Source organism: Colius striatus, chromosome 12, assembly GCF_028858725.1.
Source record: "Colius striatus isolate bColStr4 chromosome 12, bColStr4.1.hap1, whole genome shotgun sequence".
In the NCBI taxonomy this organism is placed as follows: Eukaryota; Metazoa; Chordata; class Aves; order Coliiformes; family Coliidae; genus Colius; species Colius striatus.
The window spans coordinates 12,416,414-12,437,247 of record NC_084770.1 but is presented as its reverse complement, the minus strand read 5'-3'; the positions used below and the strand labels follow the sequence as shown (position 1 = coordinate 12,437,247).

Here is a 20,834-nt window from a genome sequence, read left to right as displayed (position 1 = left end):
TACAGAAAAGGCAGCAACTGGACATGCAATATATCAGTGTGTACATACAAGTAACTTCATTTAATGAGTGAACACTTAAATTGAATGAACTTAGTTGTCTAGTGCTCAACACTGCAGTTATGTACAGCAATGGAAGCTTACATGAGTTGTATAAAAATGGTCATCTCAGTGTAAATCAAAAAAATATATAAAAGCAACATATTTGATATACATGTCTTTTTAAAATATATACACACACACACTCAGTGATTCAGTACAGACTTGCTGAAATCATTTGGTCTGTCTATCAGCAACAAAAAGGCAGAGCACTCTTAGTTTGAGCATACTGCAGAGCCAGAAGCCCACAGGCATGTGATGACATATACTTTAGTCCAGACCAGCAATAACAGCTTTTGTCTGTTAGCCAGCAGGGGGAAAACAGAGGCAGAAGGAGAGATTGCAGATGCACAGGTCTGGGTTGGTGGTCATAAAACTGAGGCTTCCATAGTATCTTGAGCTGGATACCTCAGCTCTATTCATTAGTGTCACTGAATACCTTAAGTACTGGAATGAAGAAAGCTCAGGAATCAGCAAAAACTGCTTACAGGACCCAGTCCTCTGCTTTCGTTTAAAACAGAATGTACTGTGCACACAGTGCTTTCAGCTGCATGTACAGGTCAGATGAGAACAGAACACGAAATCATAACATTATGGTTAAGTGCTCTTTAAACTGTCATGAAAAGCTGAGGGTCATTTCCTCCCTAAGCTTCTCAAATGATGAATTCTGTACCTATTGTCAAAGAGCAGTGCAATCATCAGCATGAAATACTTATTTAGCCTCAAGCAGCTGTTAAGTGAGCGTTACTTATCAACACAGATAAGGATTGATGATACACTTAATGAGAAAATGCTGGGGTAATGTTCCTTAAAACATAGTCATTCTATGCAAAAAATTATACATTTTAATACTAATAGTACATAAAATTACATCCAAAATGTTCTCACAGCATGACTTGAAACAAAATGCACAACAAAAGTATCACAGAATCACAGAATCTCACAGGCTGGAAGGGATCTTGAAAGATCATCTAGTCCTACTCCCCTGCTAGAGCAGGATCACCTAGAGTAGTCCTCCACAGAGGAACATGTCACAGACAGCTGATATGTGCTACTCTGTGTAAAGCTGAAATCCATTGCAAGCTAAAAGATTTTATGCAGAAAAACACGTACTTTCTCCCTTCTTTTATAAATTACTTAAGAAACACCAGACTGATTCCATTCAAAGATGTCTAGGAAAAGCTGTGATGAAGGTAAAAAGCAGTCACAGACCTGCTACTGACTCTGGGTTTTAGGGTCTTCTGAATAAACAGTCTAAGATAACTAATTTTTAGTCCTTTGTCCTAATCTGTTGCAAATGCTAATATTTTATTACTATACTTTTAACTCACTTCACTGGAGAAAAGAAATTAAAAACTCCTTTGGAAAGCCTTCCCTCTAATGGTTCCTAACAACAGTTGATGAAAAAATTTATTTAAATTTCCTTTTAAAATCTCACCACTTTCTGTTTAACATAGCCTTCAAAGGGCAGAAAAAAAATACACCCAAGAAAAACAGAGAGAAGTCATTTGTCCCCAGACAAGGACATGTGTTCCTCACAGGCCAGCTAAATATGAGCTATTCTTTTGGATAAAGATTATGGGATCAGGATCAACATTGAAGTTTGTTTCCATTAATTGTAGATGTGGGATTTATTTGTGCTCAATGAAGGATAAGAAAACCTACCATAAAAAATACACAGAACAATTCAAAGAAGAGGCAAACCCCACCTTACCTTCGTATTCAGCAAGGCACACACACTCATAGCGGTTGGCGAGGTCTCTGCAGCTGGCTCCGTTCTGGCAAGGTGTAGAAAGACATTCGTTATATTCCTCTTCACAGTAAAGGCCATGGTAACCTAAATCACAAAAAGAAGAAACAAAAGTTATGAAACACTTCCCAGTAAAACATAATTTAGGCAATCAAGACTGTAGACAGGTGCTTGCTAATTGAAACATACTGTGCAGAGAGGTACATGTTAAGACACCGATTTTGAAGAACACTTGCTCCCCAGATGAAAATGATTTTAAAAATCCTGGAAGCACAATGTTCTGAGAGAAGCCTCAGCCTCTGCCACTGTGATAAACCACAGAGAGGCCATAAGGACAAAGCCTGGTGACCAGAGCCACTAGGAACCAATAGAAATATCCACACTCTGATTGTAAAAAGGAAAAAATATCAATGTATCTCCTAGCTTTCCTGGATCATTGCATCAAAACCACTTTCCAGCAAAGAGGTGATAATCGTGTAACAGTGGTTAGAATAAGAACCTATTTTAATACTGTACAATGTGAAATCATTAAGATACTTATTTTTTTTACAGTATTCCCAAGCCATAGGCAGCTATTATGGCCAGATTATGCAGATGTAGAAAGTAGGAGCACAGAAAAGCTACAAGACCAGTTAAAGGCCATTGGGTCATTTGTATCATGAAGTAAGAAATAAGGAGTTAAACCACTAGAAGCGGAACATTTCACTCTTGATTCATCATATTCGATACTCCCTTCAGCCTCTTGTTAATGTGATATACTACCATGAATATGTACTTGTGTTCTGTAATATCACATATATCTATAATTTATAATACCATACTGTGCACAGGAACAGTGTTTATATGCTTTTTAAAATCTTGATTTAGCCATTATATATAGCTCTAAAAGCAATGGTTGAATGAGCATACAATGAATAAAGATGCAATGGGCATGAGTAAAGATGCCAGGGAAAAGGCCTAAAATACAAAGTGTTGATTCTACAGTGTGATAAGAGCAAAACTTAGAGACATGAACTGAGGGTATCTTTTGTGAACAAAGAACCAGAGGGAAGGATTCTCATGTTAGTAAGTGGTAATCTATATTCACTGTCCTGTTCTAAATTTCCTCCCGATTTTCGCAGAAGCAGAAAGTACTACAAATGTTATCTCCAGACACTGTTTCCATATCCCCTTCCTATTATAGATAATTCAAACTAACACTGTATGAAGATACAACATCCTAGTACTACACTAGATGTATATGCAGTATTACCTATTTGATTCTGCACAAAATAGGCTTTAAACAGGTGGACTAGCAGCTTACTAAGAAATATTTCAGAACCACTTTCCCCAAATACCAAATTAATTATACTAAATGTTATAGGTTTCCTTATTAGCCTATGATGAAGCTTATCTAGCTTATGATGACGGGAAATGGCCTTATGTAGGGGCATCTGTAGCCAATATACAAACCACCAAAACCAAAAACCTTAAAAGAAAAGTATATGGGAATTCCCTGTGTGGAACACAGGTGTAATTAGATATTTTCAGAAATCAGTGTTTTCCACTTCTCACCCTTCAAAGGGAACAGAAGGAATTTGGTGACTGAATAGTTGTCTAGTTTCCAAAACCAATATGAACTCTTGATCACCTCCTTATGATTAAAACAATCCACACTGTCAGACACTGCACACAATGAGGGAAACATATTTTCTCTTTCCACGAGAGGGCAGATCTCGCCCACACAGTTTCACCCTCCTCTGTCCTCACTCTGGTGCCAGCAGCTTCCTTCTGCTCTAACTGCTGTGATAGTGAGAGTTTTGCTGTGGGACCAGGCACCTGAGAGATGGGTGTGTTTCTTCTCATGGAGGTAACAGGCACCATATCATCGTTAACAAGCATTTCTTCTTGTGTTACTGCTTTTAACTGTTACCAAAATATAAGTTATATATTATACAAAATTCATATATGTATATTCAAAAAGACTACATAAATAATGTCTATATTTTTCTGTAAAAGAATTTAGATGCAAATGTGAGAACTTTTCATATATAACTTCTGAGTTACCAATTCTAGCATAGTTGCCTCCTTTCTGGTAATATTACAGTTCTGCTGCTTTTTATGTTCACTAGCAATGCCAAATACTGTTATTTGCATATTTTGTGCTATATAATATTTATGTAGATATATTCAGAAAGAAAGAAACAATGCCCATGTTGACAACACTTCTCCAGCTGCTGTGTCCTGAGCAGGGAAAAAAAAAACACCCCACATTAGGCAATAGAGCTTCAAAAAGGACAACTAATACTAGTAGACTTTCTTTTTCCCTGGGTCACTAGAAATTCCATCACCTTCACAAACTCAAGCAGAACTTGCCAATGATAGTCTCATTCTGATTTGCTCTCTTTGAAGTCTGGGGAATGGACAGGGAATCTAAAAAAACCTGTTACATCTTCTTCCTCTACATAACTGTCCCTTAGTCACTAGTCTTTATAAAGTCAGAAACAGGTCTGTTGCCCCTCTCCTATGGATTCCTAAATCCTTCTTTCTTAAGCAACAAGGAGGCTGCCTTGAAGACACCAGGAAGTTAACATGGTCTTCAGACAGCTACATGTCTCAGTGCACTATCTTTGCACATGAGTGTGTTAAAAGCTGCACAGGGAGAATGTATGAAAGTGAACATTCAATCTGTGTTACATAGGTTGATGAGGAGAAGCCATGGGTGTTGTCAAAGCCTTCAAGAGCAGCTAACTGAGCAAAAGACAGAGCAGTGAAATTTCTTGAGAATATCTGCACTGTCATGTGAACAAGTGAGAGAGGGAGAAGCTTACTCTTCCCCTTTAAAAATCAATAAAGAACAAAGTTGAAAGCTTCTGAGGGTTTTTTAGATACTAGCTCTTCAATAGTGATTCCCTGGGCTTACCCACACAAACCTTCAGCAAATCAAGGCAGCAGGACAAAAATCCCATCTTTATGGGAAGGCCTTATGGGATACAATGCAGGAGAGCTCTATTTTGCAGGGAACAGCATCAGTTCATATATATTTATATAAATATAAATATATATATTTTTATGTATGGCCACTCATAGAGAGTTGCATGTTATATTGTCAAGAAATAAAAGTATTCAGTTAAAGTCTGAGCTTATATATCTGTCAAATAAGGGAAAGAGATAATTGCTGCTCCAGATGGCAGGAAGGTAAGAAGGTATGCTTACCAGACATGGCCAGATTGCATGGAAGGTTGTCTTAAGGTAGAAGTGGAAACAAGGTAAGGAAACAGAAGCAATAACCAGATAGTCTGGAACTGAACTAGAGTTAACCTCAAGTCACTTCTGCCATAGCTTACACTCCCTGTCCCAGTTCCAAAATGTAGAAAGGGAAAAGACAGAGAAAAGAAAAATAGCTCCTGTTACAGACAAGTGTTGCACTTGCCTTTGCAAAAGCAGTAAGATAAACCTACACTCCCATAACCATCTATGAAGGTGCATGAACAGAAAAAAGGGCAGAGGGCACATACTCTGATACTGCTTCTAAAGTTGCCAACACTCTTCATATCCAGTGGAATTTCTTCTGACATTCCTCTTTTGGTTTCGGTAGGTTTTGGGGTTTTTTTTTCCCCAAACATTCTATATGTACTATCATCTCTTTTTATAAAGTAGATGGCTAAAAGGAGGGCTAAATAAAGCTAATGTACACATCTTTGCGGTTTCAAACTCTATACCCCTCTGTTTTTAAGAAAGTCAAATGGAAAACTTTGCTGTGACATTATTTTACTTCTAGATGGGTTTCTTTGCTTTGTGCCAGACAAAATTAAAAAGAACATAATACCTGTATTTGAAATTGATAACAATAGCTCTATTGAAATAATAGAGTATTACGAGGAAAAAAGGTTTACGAGGAGGAGAAAACTGCTTTGGGTTTCAGGGACTAAATATACATTCTATGAGCAGATACAATGAGGTCGCACTAATCTCATGAGTCAGGTTCTTTAACATGAGGTAAGCATGAAAACACAGACACAAACTATGACTCTAATGTCTGAACACCAGAGGCTTCTTTGTTACCTGTAAAGTGACAAGTGTTAAGTATTAATAGAGTGTGTAAGCATAGAATTAAAGATTTAAAGGTGAAGTTTCATGTGCAATTGAAAAATCACACACATCATGCAAAGTAAATACAGTTGCTCAGGCTTGTGAATTCCACAGAGCCCTCTCAGCAGACATTTGACAAAAAGTATATTCAACTTGGAAATAACACATTTTCCCCTCCATTGTGGATATAGACCCATTCAAAAGCATTAGACTGCTTTCCAAGTTAACTTAGATAAATTAGATTTTCTACTTAAGCTATGAGATGATCTAGGTTATCCACTACGAAGGCAAACACACAAAAAAGTTGTAGCGAATAACTGGTTGTGCCAATATGCAAGTATTTATCATTCTTCAAAGCTGTACATTAGACAAAAAAGCATGGAAACCAAACTGCCTACCAAGCAAGGAGACTTTCAAAGACCTTGGGCTAATTGGAACTATTTAAAACTTCTCTCTAACTTTTGAGGTACAAATTACACAGATGGAAATCCATCTGACACCATGCCTCCTAGCAGAAAGAGCATACATAAAGGAAGGATGGCATTCAGGTCACACATATAAGCAAAACTCTGCAGCGTTTTGCTTCTGTAATAAGAAATTATATCCTCTGTAAAATACCTCAAAAAAAATAAAAGAAGAATATGACATCCCAGAGCTGAACACAAAAAAGTGGCTGGTTCTAAAGTTTTTAAAACAATATGTTTCTGATATGCCATGTAACCAACACAGAAGAGAGTTCTAAAATGTCATTTAATAAATTTACCATTAATGTATCTAAAAAAAAAAAAAAAATCAAACCATATAGGAATTCAGGGACATGTCTGGAAGCAAAAGACTCCTGTACAAAGAAGTCTGTGGTCTGAGAGCTGGCACACCATTGAGAGTCTGCAAGTTAGAAAGCCTCAGGGTTAAGAGGCAGAGATCATTTCTTTCCTACTAATGTACAGTAATATCTTTATGTAGCTCTGTATATTTATTACTAACCCCTGCTAATGACACTAAACTGCACAAAATTTTATTCATTCGCTTTAAAGGAAATGGAACAGAGACCATCAAAGTCTCTGCAGGCAAAATTGGAAATAGAATCTAGCTTTTTAATATAGCGGAGACATAAGTCATGCCCTCTATCAAACTGCTATTTGATAGAGATGTCAAAATTATATTAGGTCATGTTCTATAGTCATTACTTCAGCGGTTTTTTTTAGGAATTGTAACCTAGGAATCCTCAAGTTTCATTGTTTTGTCTATCTTACACACAATAATTACACAAATCACTGGCAAAATGTGTGTTATGATGCCTTCTAAGTGTTGATCTACACAGGGGCTGACTCCCATTTATTTCGTGTCCCTTTAACTCATAAGGAAAATCTCTGAAGGTAATTGGTTCCAATCCTGCTGCTGTGACTTCAAAAAAATTTTTAAATCCCATAATGGTATTTTCATAACAATGAAAAGGCATAAAAGAAGGAAATAAATGATTCTGACTATTCTGCTGCCACCTCAGTGCAGTTCTTTAAAGATCTTTTGAAATAATTTATCCAAGTTTTAAATTTTTGACAGATTAATAACAAGTCTACATGATTCTTGGTTTAGCTTCACCTCTACACAAAGCAAGTGAAGCACTTTGCAGGGGGAATTCCTTCACAAAAAAAAAAAAAGTTTAAAAATGAAGTTTATTGCAACCTGCAGAAAGCTGGGAAAAAAACAAATTGGTGGGTTTTTTTTTTAATACTTCCCATTAAATTTCATTCATGAAGCAACATAATAGAATTCAACTAAAAAAGTACCATATATTGTCTTGGATGCAACCTCTATGGCTTTTCATCTGACTAACTTTGAAATGCACAAATAGTATTTAAATACAAATAAGATCTGAAACTATCTTTATGTCCTTAGCAACATGGAATTAATTTGAACAAACCTAACCAACAACTTCTAATAAGGTTTCATAGAAAAAAATCAGGAGGGAAAAAAGTTCTTGTTTGTCTAAGAATATCTAAATAAAAAACTTCCCAGGTTTTCTTAGAAAAAGAAATGTGTAGCTTTTCCCACTATGGAGGACTCAGGAAAGGACATTTGTGCTGGACAGCTCCTGATATTCCAGAAATCTGATCCCTTTCTTCAATAGAAATTTAGAAGAAAAAATTTTTATACTAATTGGGAAATTCAAGTTTCTGTTTACTTGATTTATCTTCTCATCACTCACACAAAGGCAGAACATCTCCTCTTGTGTTTTGATTTCCACAGTTCAAAGCATCTGAATCCTGACAATTCTTTTCAGAACTTCCCAGAACATACACAGCACTGTATTCTTCCATCAATCTCTGTTTTTTTCAGTCTACTGTAGTTTCAGTCATATATTAAAAAACACTTATAATCCTAATGTCACACACTTTTACCATTTTCCCTGTTGCCCAGAGTTAGGCAGCTCCCCATCTCAGTAGCTTCTCCATCCTTTGCTGAGACTTTTCTTGACCATGCTCATTCAATCTTGTACCACTGAGTTGCCAGAAAAACAGCAGTTTTCTGTTACAAATCCAAACAGGCTAACAAAATACTTGCTGCTCAATAAAGACAAAACTGTAATGCTAGCAAGTAACTCTCATAGTCCTACCTGCTGAGCTCATTTTTTCCTGTCTTTATGGATGCTTTCTTTTTTTAACTTCAAACCTTTTTTTCCTTTTCACTCTGCACTTTAGTCCTCCCAGGGGCTGGGTGAGGAGAATAACATCCAAAATGAAGGGGTAAATACTATTAAATTCTTAGTTCTAAAACTGAATTTAGGAAAACAGCACCTGGCAATTTCAACTACTTGCAATCAAAAAGTTATTTTTTCAGACATGGAACCAATTATCAACTGATACAAATTCTAATTTGTGCTCTCAATAAGACAGGATATGGTAGCTCTATTTAAGTGTGATTAGGCCCTCTGCTCTTCATCTCAGTACCCAATGCTTTTCTCTAAGAATTCCTCTATTATGCAAATGAACAGCAAAACAATTAAACACTTCAAAAAGGAAGAGTGAAAAATTTGCAATGAAACCATTATCATCTTCACCTCCTGAAATATATAAAACAAACCACATGTTAGGAAATACTCTTCTGCATTACATAATGCCATTCTTATGTTCAGGTGAAAACTGCCCACACTGTCCACTGAAACATCTCTGCTGAAAATATTTGAGGTTATTTAAACATCTGGACCTATCTTGTCACAAAAATCTACCTATCCCCTGGTTTCTGAAAAGTTGCAAGCAGAAGAACTGAGGATGTTTCCTGAAAAGCTGTCATAAACTTATTTTTCTTTCCTTTTTTTTAAAATTGTTAAATAAATTAATACATCTCAATGGTTAAAGGACTTACACAAGATTCTTATATTCCTGGCTGTATAAAATCACATCTGCCTGACAGCAAATGAATTATGAGATAACACTACTATGGTATTGTCTGCATTTCACTTACATTTTTTTTCTCTTTCATAAAGAAGTAGGTAATTTAATTATAAATCTGTCAAATCCAAACTACAAAATTTCACCAACTTCTGTTCATTTGTGACTACCTCTCAAAAAACAACTTTTGATGCTCCTTTCTGTGTCTCTAAATAGCATTAATTCCAAAGTGTAAAATTGCTTCATTAGCAGATTTCATTACAAACTTTCCATATCCACAAATAAAACTAATCCATTCTGGTGAAGGAACAATTCAACACAAAATGCACAGAAGATTATTGTTTCCTATGCCAGTTAAATTAATACCAATTGGGATCAATGCAAGAAAACTAGACAGTCTAGAAAAGTTAGGACTGTTCACTGAACAAAGTTCCAAAACTACCTTTATTCAATGGGCTTCATAAAATTTATGGAAAGCAGACTTCACTGTTACATCATGCTCTGGATCAGGATAACTGCCCAAACTTTGTAACTGCACTAAGTACTATATAGCCAGATGTATTTCCACTTAATCAAAATATGCTGCAAAAAGAGTATTTCAGCAACAGAACTGTGAAATGATACAATTATGTTGTTGTCTCCCTCCCAGGATAGCATACATTAGTGAAAATTGTCAGGCTAAATTGTCAAACAGTTACTAGCTGAGTCTACTAGTCATAATCACCTAAGCAGTATCACTGGAACTTATGAGGAGAAGTAATTCATGTAAATACAAATGTCAGAACTAAACCCTTTGGAGTAACCAATTGATTTTTTAATTCTCTACTTTTTCCCAGCTACCTTCTTTGTTTCCATTCCTTCCCCAATGATCAGTGCTACTTTTTCCATTCTGTCTACCAACTTTTGTAATTCCTGTGATGCTGATACCTCACCTTAAGATTTATCCTGTAGACTATGGTTTTATAGTACACCTGTAGATACCAACCAAGCCATATGGATCTCACTGGGTGTTTTCAGTGCTCACTCTGCAATTTTTGATTTTCCAAATGGAATGTGCAGTTTCCTATCATTATTCTAACCAGACAGAGCATCTGCTTAATGTATTTTATATACTGAAAAGGGAAAAACAGGAAGGTATTTTAAACTATATATGGAATTTACACATACAAATATCAGAAAATTTTTTTAAACTGTAACTGCTTGGTACAAACCAGGGACACAGAGGCATCTGTAGCTGGTTCCAACACTGCGACAAACGCCGTGTGCACAAGGGTTCAGAGCACAGAAGTCAATCAGCTGAGCACATGTAGGTCCTGTAAATCCAGGGCTACAACTGCAAGAGAAGGCAAGTCTGTCTGCATAACAGGTTCCATTGTTCTGGCAGGGAGATGATGCACAAGGGTCTATTTTCTCTTCACAAGATGTTCCTAAAAATCCTAAAAGAAATAAATGGTTTTCATAAGTAAGCATTCTGCTATGTATACAATTTTAATAACTAAAACAAGTTAAAAGTAAGCCATTGATGTATCTATATTCCTATTTTTTAATTATATGAAAATTAAAAAAACACAGACTTCCTGTATATGTTAAACTAATTTTACCCATTAACATGGTATGATAAAAGACGTTTCAGGTAGACCCATACTATCTTATGATTAAGGCAGGGAATTACAAAAATATTTATTGAAACTGCCAGTGCTTATCCCCTTGCCAAAGTGCATCTGGCTAGAAAAGCAGAATAAATTTTCTAAACATCAAGAACAGACTATACTGGGGAAGAGGGGGAAGCCAAATCCCAAATCTGACCTTTTTTCATTACTATTTATGTGTACATTTAAGAATAACAACAACAAGCAGCACATGAGTTTACCTGAGCTTTGATAATTTAAAAACAATATCTTTTACAAGAACATGCTTCTCATTAGCAGGAGAGACAACGGTTCATTGAAGCAACACCATTTAAGGATTAGACATAAAGAATGAGATATTATTGCAAAGCATTTTTTTAATCAGATGCAGAGAAGAATATTTGAACAGATTGCAGTATACTAACTGCCATTTTCCATTCAATTCTACTTTTTTTTCCTTTTAGTGAGTATTTGGTGCACTTGTACAGACCATTATTGCTCAGGCTTCAAGATCCCTGGAATACCTTACATTGTAGAACAGCTCTTTACATTACAATAAACTAATCACTGGGAACAAGAAATTAGGAACAAATCAGACCAGCCTCCACTCAATTCTCAGCAAGTCAGTTTTACCAATCTACTCCAACAGAGAGTGAAAACCACTGCGGTTGTGCCAGTTACGAAAACAAAGAACAAACCACATTGCCACTCATACCTAGGAGATTGTGGAAACATTTCAGACACCAAAGAAAATAAATAAATGCATAAAAAACTAATCCATATTTTGAAAAATATTTTATAAGAAAGAGATAAAAAATATATTAAAAAAACAACTTGAGAGAAAGGCTCAAGATGGAGAAGATGTCTCTGTCATACAGCAGTCTGCCAACGAGTCAGAGCATGAAAACAATGACAGGTCATACTTTGGATTAACGTTATTGAAATCATATCCCTGATGGAATGAAGCAAAATTTGGGCCATACTTTTAAAGTTTTTAAAGTCTGTTTAATGGATTAAAAACAGTTGATATATTAGAACTGAACCCCTCTATATTGAATAAAACTTATGATGAATACCAAAAGTGAGATCAAAAACCACATTCAACACATGCTTTACAGCATCTCATTATCTTTACTGACTTGGTAAATATTTTTGTTCTAAATAATGTCATGCCTCTCCTTTTCGTTTCAAGTAAGGTACAATTCATCAGGAAATAGTTTTCAGTTAATTTTGACAGATGTGTTACTTTCGGGTCATTTTGATTTTCCTTCTTTCCTATTTATTCGTGATTCACATTCAGGTGAGTTAAACTGTGACATTGCTTAACAGAACTTCTGGCACTGTAATTATGGGTAGAAAGTCCAGAGCTGGCATTTCTGAAAACAAGTACATAAGAAGTAGATTTATGTACAATGTAAAGCATAACAAAAACCACTTCAAATATTTACTAAAAGGCTTAAATTTTATAGTTTGCTCTTGATTGATTAGATTTGTTGAAAATCTGGACCAGAAGAATCCAGTGAACTTAGGATAGTCTGGGAATCTGATTGAGCTCCAAGACTTGAAGAGTAAGCAAGAGCTGAGATAATTAATCCAAAGCCACTAAAGATTCCAGCACATATCAAAATAAGGAAGATTATTTTAAATATCCTGAGAACTTCCTCAAGGAGATATATTCTATGTTCTTTAGATCCACAAAAGCTCAGTCAACTGTATCAGAAAGATAGGGAAATGGATACTAAGCAAAGGTGAGTAACCCACACAAAGTGTACTACAGGGATCTACTCAGAGAATAAACAAAACTGAGATTATTGTAACTAAGAATAAGATGGAATTGCAAGAACTGCCCTGTGGGTTCCAAATCCAGACAGAATTAGGGTGTTCTTGTACACTGTTAATAGCAGGATTTTATAAGCATCATCAAAACATTAGGTCCTGGAAAAATGACATGAAAAGCCAGGTTTCCCTCCTATGTTCATAGATCTTACACTGAAGCTACAGAATGGAAAACAAATATAAATAATCCCATTTTAAAAAAGAAAATGTAATAGAAAAAAGAAACAACTGCAAATTGAACTTTTAACAGATTAATCGTGAGTAACTCAGCAACAGACCAGCAAAGAAAAGCAGATATGCTAGGGTACAGACTTAGACTGCTTCATGGGTTTTATCAGGACCAATGTTGAAAAGGGAGAGCTTAAAAACAGATAATGTGGAACCCTATATCGGAGGTGCCTCCTGTAGATGAGAACGGTATAAACATCAGAAACTGAAAAGAATGGAAACCCAAAAATCAAGGATCTAATTCCAGCAATGGTTTGCTGACAATTTAAAAAGTCTGTACTGATATCATACAATCCCAGATAAATTTAAAAGATTCTGCAAGAACTCTGAACTATTACCAGGAAGAGATCAGCCAACAAGTCTGCTAAAATCTCTACATGAACTCTGAAAATGGATTAAAAAGGATCAAAGGCATCTGAGGCCACACAATTACACTAAGGTTGCTTCAACTACAACCTTTGCAATAAGCTTCCCTACAAAGAGAAGCTTACTGGCAGATGGCTAATATGTCAAGTGACAAAGCACTTCAAGAACATATGCAGGTTTAAAATACTTTAAAACATGTTGCCCTCATGCTATCTTTAACTGCACTGTGAAATGTATTTAGATAACTCTGGAAATTTAAATCTTATGTATGAGTTAAATAGCTGAAAATACTCAAAACATCAGTAGTTACACATCTGAATTGAAGATCTATCATTTTGACATTTCTGAATGTATATTTAAGTCCATTTCAATAATATGGTTGAAAACAAATAATGCAAAGGATAAATTTAAAAATCGAATTCAGAGATGTATTGATTGAAAATAGAATCAAATGCTAGAGAAAATAAAAACCAGGATTATTTATCTGTGAATAAATATTCCCTGAACTCTTCTTCAGACAGACAACACAAATCCAATCCTGCATCTAGGTCATTACTGGTGTAACAGGGACATGACTGAAATGTAAAGATTACTGTCAATTTGAAAGATCTGAGTGCAAAATTTACCAAAGGAATAACAGAGACGCTAAAGGGGAAAGTCAATATTAGAAAATATGTACACTGCTAAAAATCACAATACAATATTTGGCTTACACAGATAGGACCATTTGGCTAGTTGTCAAGAAGAATAGAAGTATTAAATCAGGTGATATTCTTTATAATATTGCTACAGCCCTCCAAGGCAGTGACAGAAACTAGATGAGAAAATCATTTCAAAGATAGAAAAGCTCTGGATAAAAGCCAGATTTCTCATCATAATGGGATTTTAATTACTTGGCTATTGAAAGCAAAAGAGCCATGTACAAATAAAGGAAGTTGAATATTTTCTGAAGATGATGTACAATTGCTTTTTAAACAATCTGCAGAAAAAAACCAATTAGCTTAAACGTTATGTTAGGCCTAATTCTAATAATTACAGAAATGTAAAAAAATAAGTTTGTGAATTGCTAGGACTCAGGATTACAAGACCTTTAGAATTTAAATACAGGGATAAATATTAAAAAAAATACAGAGCATTTATCATTTTCCCTAAAGACAATTACTCTGTGGGGAAATGCAGGATGTCTAATGGTATATCAGCAATATTCCATAGAGGGGAAAAAAATACTCATCATAAGGAAACAAGAAATCATTAAAATGTAGTTGTACAATTTTGATTGAAATTCACCTCAGCTAAGTCTTTATAGATAAAAATTAACAGAGGCTAAACCCATTAAAGAATTACAGAGAAGTCTATTAACAATAAGAGCATTTTAGGGAGATGCCAGGTAAAAACATTAGATTAGAAGAAAGTACCAGAAACTAAACAGTCATAAAAATTTTTAATTAACAACAAAGTGTTCTTCAGGTAAATTAAACTCCCTTATGGTAATATGAGGAATTCTGCATTCACTAATCACCAGTAACCTTGGGAAATCTTCCATATGCAACAGCTGTGTGACCTAGTTTTCTGGAATCAGAATAATAAATAGGTTTGCTGTACATAAACCTAAAGAAATTAGAATCACATTTGCCAGCTATAATACAGAAAAATGCTTTTACATGAGCAATGAAGCCTAGAAAAAGTAAAGACCTTGAAACCTAAACTTTTCTTATTCTAGACAAAAAACGTCTGTACTCCCAGTCAATCAAAATTCATTGTGACAATGCACGTTTTCTAGCTGCTATTGCAAATCAACACATATGATTCACAACTTGGCATCTTCTACAGCTGTCAAACTCTTTTTAAACCATAGAAACCACAATAAGAGCATTCACAAATTTGCTGCTTTCCAGTACTTCCAGAAATACCTGCAGGTATTTCAGGGATCTTTTGCTCAGCATGTTGTCTAGTTGTAGTTGCCTAAAGCTCATCAAATTGAATTGTCAATAGTAAAATAAATTCAGTCCTGAAATGTGAATTTCAAGTAATTTACACGGTAAATTCCTAATTATAGCATTGTTTTCTGTCTCCTTCCACAGGATGGCAGTGAAATCCATTATGGCTGATGACTTATACTTTTTTTTTTAAATGTATTAATCTGAATTAAAATATTTCTGCCACTTGTATCAGAGCAGGTCATATCCACATAAAGCAGCAAAATGCCAAGATTCCGAGCCAGTTTCATGTAATTGGCCAGCTGAACGCTTGCTATTTTTAGCAAAGATTAATGTTTTCCTATAACACTGTACACACCATCAGGACATTAAAATTACATGTAACAGAACCTCAGAAACAGCTTGCAACAAAAGTTTATAAGGATAACTAGTTTCTCCATCATTGACACGTTTATTGTAACTACATTTCTTTATTCCAAACAGTTTTTTTACATTTGTAATTATTATTTGTATATCAAATTCCACTTCAGAGTGTTTTGGAAAGTGACATAACTTCTCAGTGACTCAAAGAAAATGGAGTATCCAAATCACTCATGAGTTGATGAGCAGTACCCTAGTCAACAATAAAATGAATCTATATTATGGCAATACACTACTATGTTATATATTACAATAAGTAGAAGAAATTAAGATTATATATTTTACAATGATACAGAATATTTATGGGAATATTCTTAATATAAATTTCAAATACCCATGATCAGGTTGACAGATGTTTACTATGTTTAGTTTTTAGAATGTCTAAAAGTGTCTTTGCATGACAGTTTGAAGGTAACATTTGGTAAATGTACATTTTAAATGTAACTTTAAAGATTATCAAAGATCCCTACCCCATTATAAATAGTTACAGCATCCCAAACATTATTTTCCCGATAATAGACTCAAAATTTTGCACAAATTCTTCAGTCCTTAGTATTGCTTAAGCTTATTCACTATAAATTTGAGTATAAAACACAATTTTCTCTTTATTACAGGCGACTCAACTACTTCAGATAACAGTTTATTTTCTGACATATTTTGGACCTTAAAATCTACAATGCATCACACAGAAAATGGAATCTGCAAGCATAAAGAAATTTTATTTAATAACTGACTCTTAAGACAGTAAAATTGTCCAAAGAATAATCATGAAACGTTTGTATCTGATCCTGGCTGCTATTTCAGTGCGTCAGACCTCAGATCCAGTAAGTTATCACATGGTTCTTTCATGAACCACAGATGTCATTTTTAAATGAAATGCACAACCTCAAGATCATTCCTTATTGTTTCCATCTCATTCCTTTTTCTGTCATCTTTTTCTTTGTGATCCTTCCCATATTCTTATATCTTTTTGTGCCTAACCACATTATATCTCCAATCTTTCACTTTCTAAGCATACATAAGCTCCTTGGCTACCTTTCCCCCACTGTGCTGAATTAGCACTGCAGAAAGAAAGGCCGCTTCGCAACAAGCAATTACTATTAAGCACAGCAGGAGAATGGCAGCAGAGCAAGAGGCCTCACTTAAATTAGAAACCTATCATGGGTTTTGGTACGTATTTTTTAATGGAAAATTTGAGGTCATACTAAAAATAGCAAACCTGCAAGTTACTGCATCTGGAATTTTCAATTAACTATCTCTTGCTGTCGCTCTTATTTTTGTAAATACAAAAATAAGCAAATCTCAAAAACCCAAACAAAAGCTCTTAAAATCTACCTCTGTGAGAGGACAGTACCTCAAAGGAAGAAAGAATAATGGGAAAGGCAGTCTTTAGTAAATTTAGACAATATATTTTATTAAATCAACCCCTTCTTTCCCTCCACAAAATATCTGGATTCCTGAGCCTGTTAGCATTATTAGATCTTCCAGAATAAGATGGAAAAACTATATTTTATTACTTAATATTCCCATTAGGCTACACTAGAGCAACTGACTCTCACAGGCAGACTGTGTCACCTCTGCACCAAGACTCTCCCCGGTTTATGGTGAGGACGTGAGTAGGAAGCACAACAACATAACTTCATGAGAAGCATTTCTTTTTGAAGCAACAATTATTACAGAATGACCTGGTTTTGCAAGGAGCTGCTTTTGCTTAGTAAAAGGGCAAGGGGGCTGCAGTGCTGGCCCATTAAAGAGTTCTCAGACTTTCCCCTGGCTCTGAGGTTCAGAACAAACCTCCAGCCCAGCCAGGCCAATCTGGCACCTCTGCCGTCACTATTTAAGGATGGGAAGAGCAACCATGCACACAGATGGCATCTGTTCCTGGAAATCTAAGCATGATTTCGTGTCCTGAGGGAAATCACAGAATCACAGAACTGTGGGGATTGGAAGGGACCTTTAGAGATCATCTAGTCAAAACCCTCTGCTGGAGCAGGTCCACCTAGGTCACGTTGCACAGAACGCATCTAGGCGGGTTTTGAACACCTCCAGAGGAGACTCCACACCCTCCCTGGGCAGTCTGTGCCAGGGCTCCCTCACCTGAATAGTGAAATAGTTTTTCCTTATGTTTAAATGGAACTTTTTGTGTTCCAGCTTCTTTGCATTACCCTTTGTCCTGTCACTAGATACAACAGATAGAAGTGATGCCCCAACCTCCTGACCTGGGCGGTCCAGAAAGTGATTCCTGAAACTTTCTCTTCACTCGAAAGTCTTTTTCTACATTGGAAATAATCCAGATCAATGTATGAAAACTGATTTTAAAAGCTGTAAATATATTTCAATAATTTTTTTCTTGTACTGCCCCAATGCTTCTTAAAAGCATTTGTACCATGTGAGCATGTTAGACATATAAATAAACAATTGGAGTAACAGCTCTTCCTCCAGTTCCGTCTTCAAGAACAGCTGTTCTCAGATACACTGAAATTATACTGGGAGACTAAAATTGGTAACTTTGCACTGCAAGTTTTAGACAGGTGATCCAAAAAACATGTTTACCTATCAACTAAGTCTAGGAGTGGAGAGGTACTTCTTGAATGTGCTAAGTAATTGTAATTTTTTGTTGTTCCTCTGGAAGAGTCAAAAATCACATTGTATGTCTAAGGAAAGTCCAGAAACCATAGAAAAACTCCAAGCAGAAAAGCAGCAGAAGTTTGTAACATATAATAAGAACAGAAATGCCAACAAACAAAAATACCAGAATACTGAGAAAATGGTGCCAATTTGGCCAGAAGTAAAAAGAGCAAAGCATACAGCCTAAACACCGAAATAATTTAATGTCAATGCCAAAAGAAGCCTACTTAAAGCAAGGCATACAACAGGAATGACTGGAAACCTATCAACCACAAATATGGATCAGTGACGAAGAAAGGAGAAGAACATAAATATTCAAGAAACAAAACAGGCAACATGACTGTAGGGCCCAGTGGCATAACACAGAGATAGCCAAATATGAGTAAAACTAAGAAAAGAGAAGCAGCAACAAAATTACTGCCAGTAAGAATTCTACACATCAAGCAGTGACACATCAGATAACCTCCCTATCACTCTCTTTGAGAACAGCTCTGGAGGGAGATGAAGGGAAGGTTTTCCTCTCCTGTGCTCCAGGTCTCCCACAGGGCACAGGGACTAGCGCAGGGCCCTTGGCACAGACGGGCAGGAGCAGTACTGCTGTTGGCGTCTGTGCCAGGTCCATGGGTCGGGACAGGCTGGCAGCTCATGGCCAGGCTGGGCTGGCAGCTTGCCCCCTTCCCATGCATGGGCTAATTGCCACTGGCACAAGGCCCCTGAACAGAGAGCAGTCACAGCCCACACAGCAACAAAGAAATAAGTGCCATTTAGATGGGCATTGCAGAGCTGTGCTACAAGCACCACAGCACTGCAGCACAACCATAGCCAAGGCAGGATGGGTGGTATGGCTGTCAAGGAACCCAGCCCACCAGTAAGCCTGGCCCATGGCCAGTGCCTGAAACAGCAACATGAGAGATGGTCAGCATATTCATTAACAGGTCATCAGAAGCAAGAAATTAAGATATGCCATACACAGAAACAAGCATGGCCTAAAACAACCAAAAATCCCAGTAGCTACATTTCCAAGCAGTTTTTATTGGAAAGATCATTTTCTGTAAATCATCCTTAAAGATCCTTAAACAGATTTCCTAAGAAAAATGCAAGAAGATTATTGGCCAAATCTAACATTAATGATTTTCTCAATGAATTTCACTACTAGTTATAAGGTGAACAGTTTTCAAATTCTTCCAAATGCAAGATCTGCAGTGCTGTCAAAATGTCAGTGTCTGTGTTTCAACACAGCTGTTAAGTGGGTCACTCATTAAAGCATAACACTCTAGAATAGCAAGGAATCAGTCTAAAGAAATCATTAAAAAATCTTCATTATTAAGCAAGTATATATTACCAGAGCAGTTATCAAAGACTTGTACCCTTAGAGCAAGTGTAAGATACTGGCAGAATACAAACAACATTCACAGATCAAGTAAGAACTGAAATATAATTATTTCAAGGCTCTAATCTTAATTCTAAATAACTAATAGAAGACTTCATAATTGAGAGCTTTCACTCCTTATAATTTTTGTATGAGCAATTCTGTGGCATTCCAGGTCATCCAGTCAATTTAGGCATCTATCATTTCAGTCAGCATATTGTTACAAAAGCATACACTTTAGCATTGTGCTGTCCTCATTTCACATAGTTACATTTACAATGTTTAACAGTGAGAACCACTGAAAGGCTTTCATGTAGAGAAAGAAGTAAGTCCAAATGGAAAGAATGAATTAAAACTTATGGCCATTTAAATAATTCCTTTAGTTTTGACTTATTGCTTTTATACTCATTTTAGCCAACTGACCCATATGCAGAAACACACAAATACTGCAAAGGAGGCATCTTTTTCTCAAACATTTACTGCACAATACAAAAATCAGACAACACTTTAAGTCACCTCAAGTTCACCTTTCTCACAGTGCTGGAACCTGATTTCTACTGTAGAGATACCAGAGAATAAGACAACATTTCTGTGCCACATACACACCGAATCACTAAGCTCCCACCACACTTCACATACTATTGCTGATTACACAAACATTTCTCATCTGGATTTTTTTTTCTGCTTTCAGTTGTGACCTAAGGCACAAATTTAAAAATATTCCAGTACATATATAAATATATCCAAAAATCTGGACTAAGTATGCCCTGCAAAACACCAGTTTGTATGGATAGTTCTCTGCTGTTTACCTTCTGGGCACTGACAACTGAATCCATGGATGCTGGATGAGCAGGTACCTCCATTTTGGCATGGTTGTTGGATGCAATGATCAATCTCTGACTGGCACAGCTCTCCGGTGTAACCTACAAAACATCACACAACATTCAGAAAATCTGGTGAAAACGAGGTTTTATCACTAAACAAATGACTAGGTCATTCTAACAGTACCATTACTTTTCTTGATTAAAATTAACCACAGTAGGAAATAGAATCCAGGACAGTCTTTTAATTGCTTATAAAATGAGATTTTTTTTTTTTTTAATTAGAACTTATAAT

General features: G+C 35.9%; 1 protein-coding gene across 1 annotated transcript in view; it reads right to left on the bottom strand.

The window, feature by feature from the left end:
- Window positions 1-20,834, bottom strand: part of DNER (delta/notch like EGF repeat containing) — a 122,279-nt gene that overhangs the window by 16,559 nt on the left and 84,886 nt on the right. The window contains exons 7-9 of the mRNA XM_062005721.1: window positions 20,528-20,641; window positions 10,518-10,742; window positions 1,811-1,933 (exon numbers count right to left, since the gene is read on the bottom strand). Coding sequence (XP_061861705.1) covers window positions 1,811-1,933; window positions 10,518-10,742; window positions 20,528-20,641 — 462 coding nt within the window. The remainder of the gene's footprint in view (window positions 1-1,810; window positions 1,934-10,517; window positions 10,743-20,527; window positions 20,642-20,834) is intronic.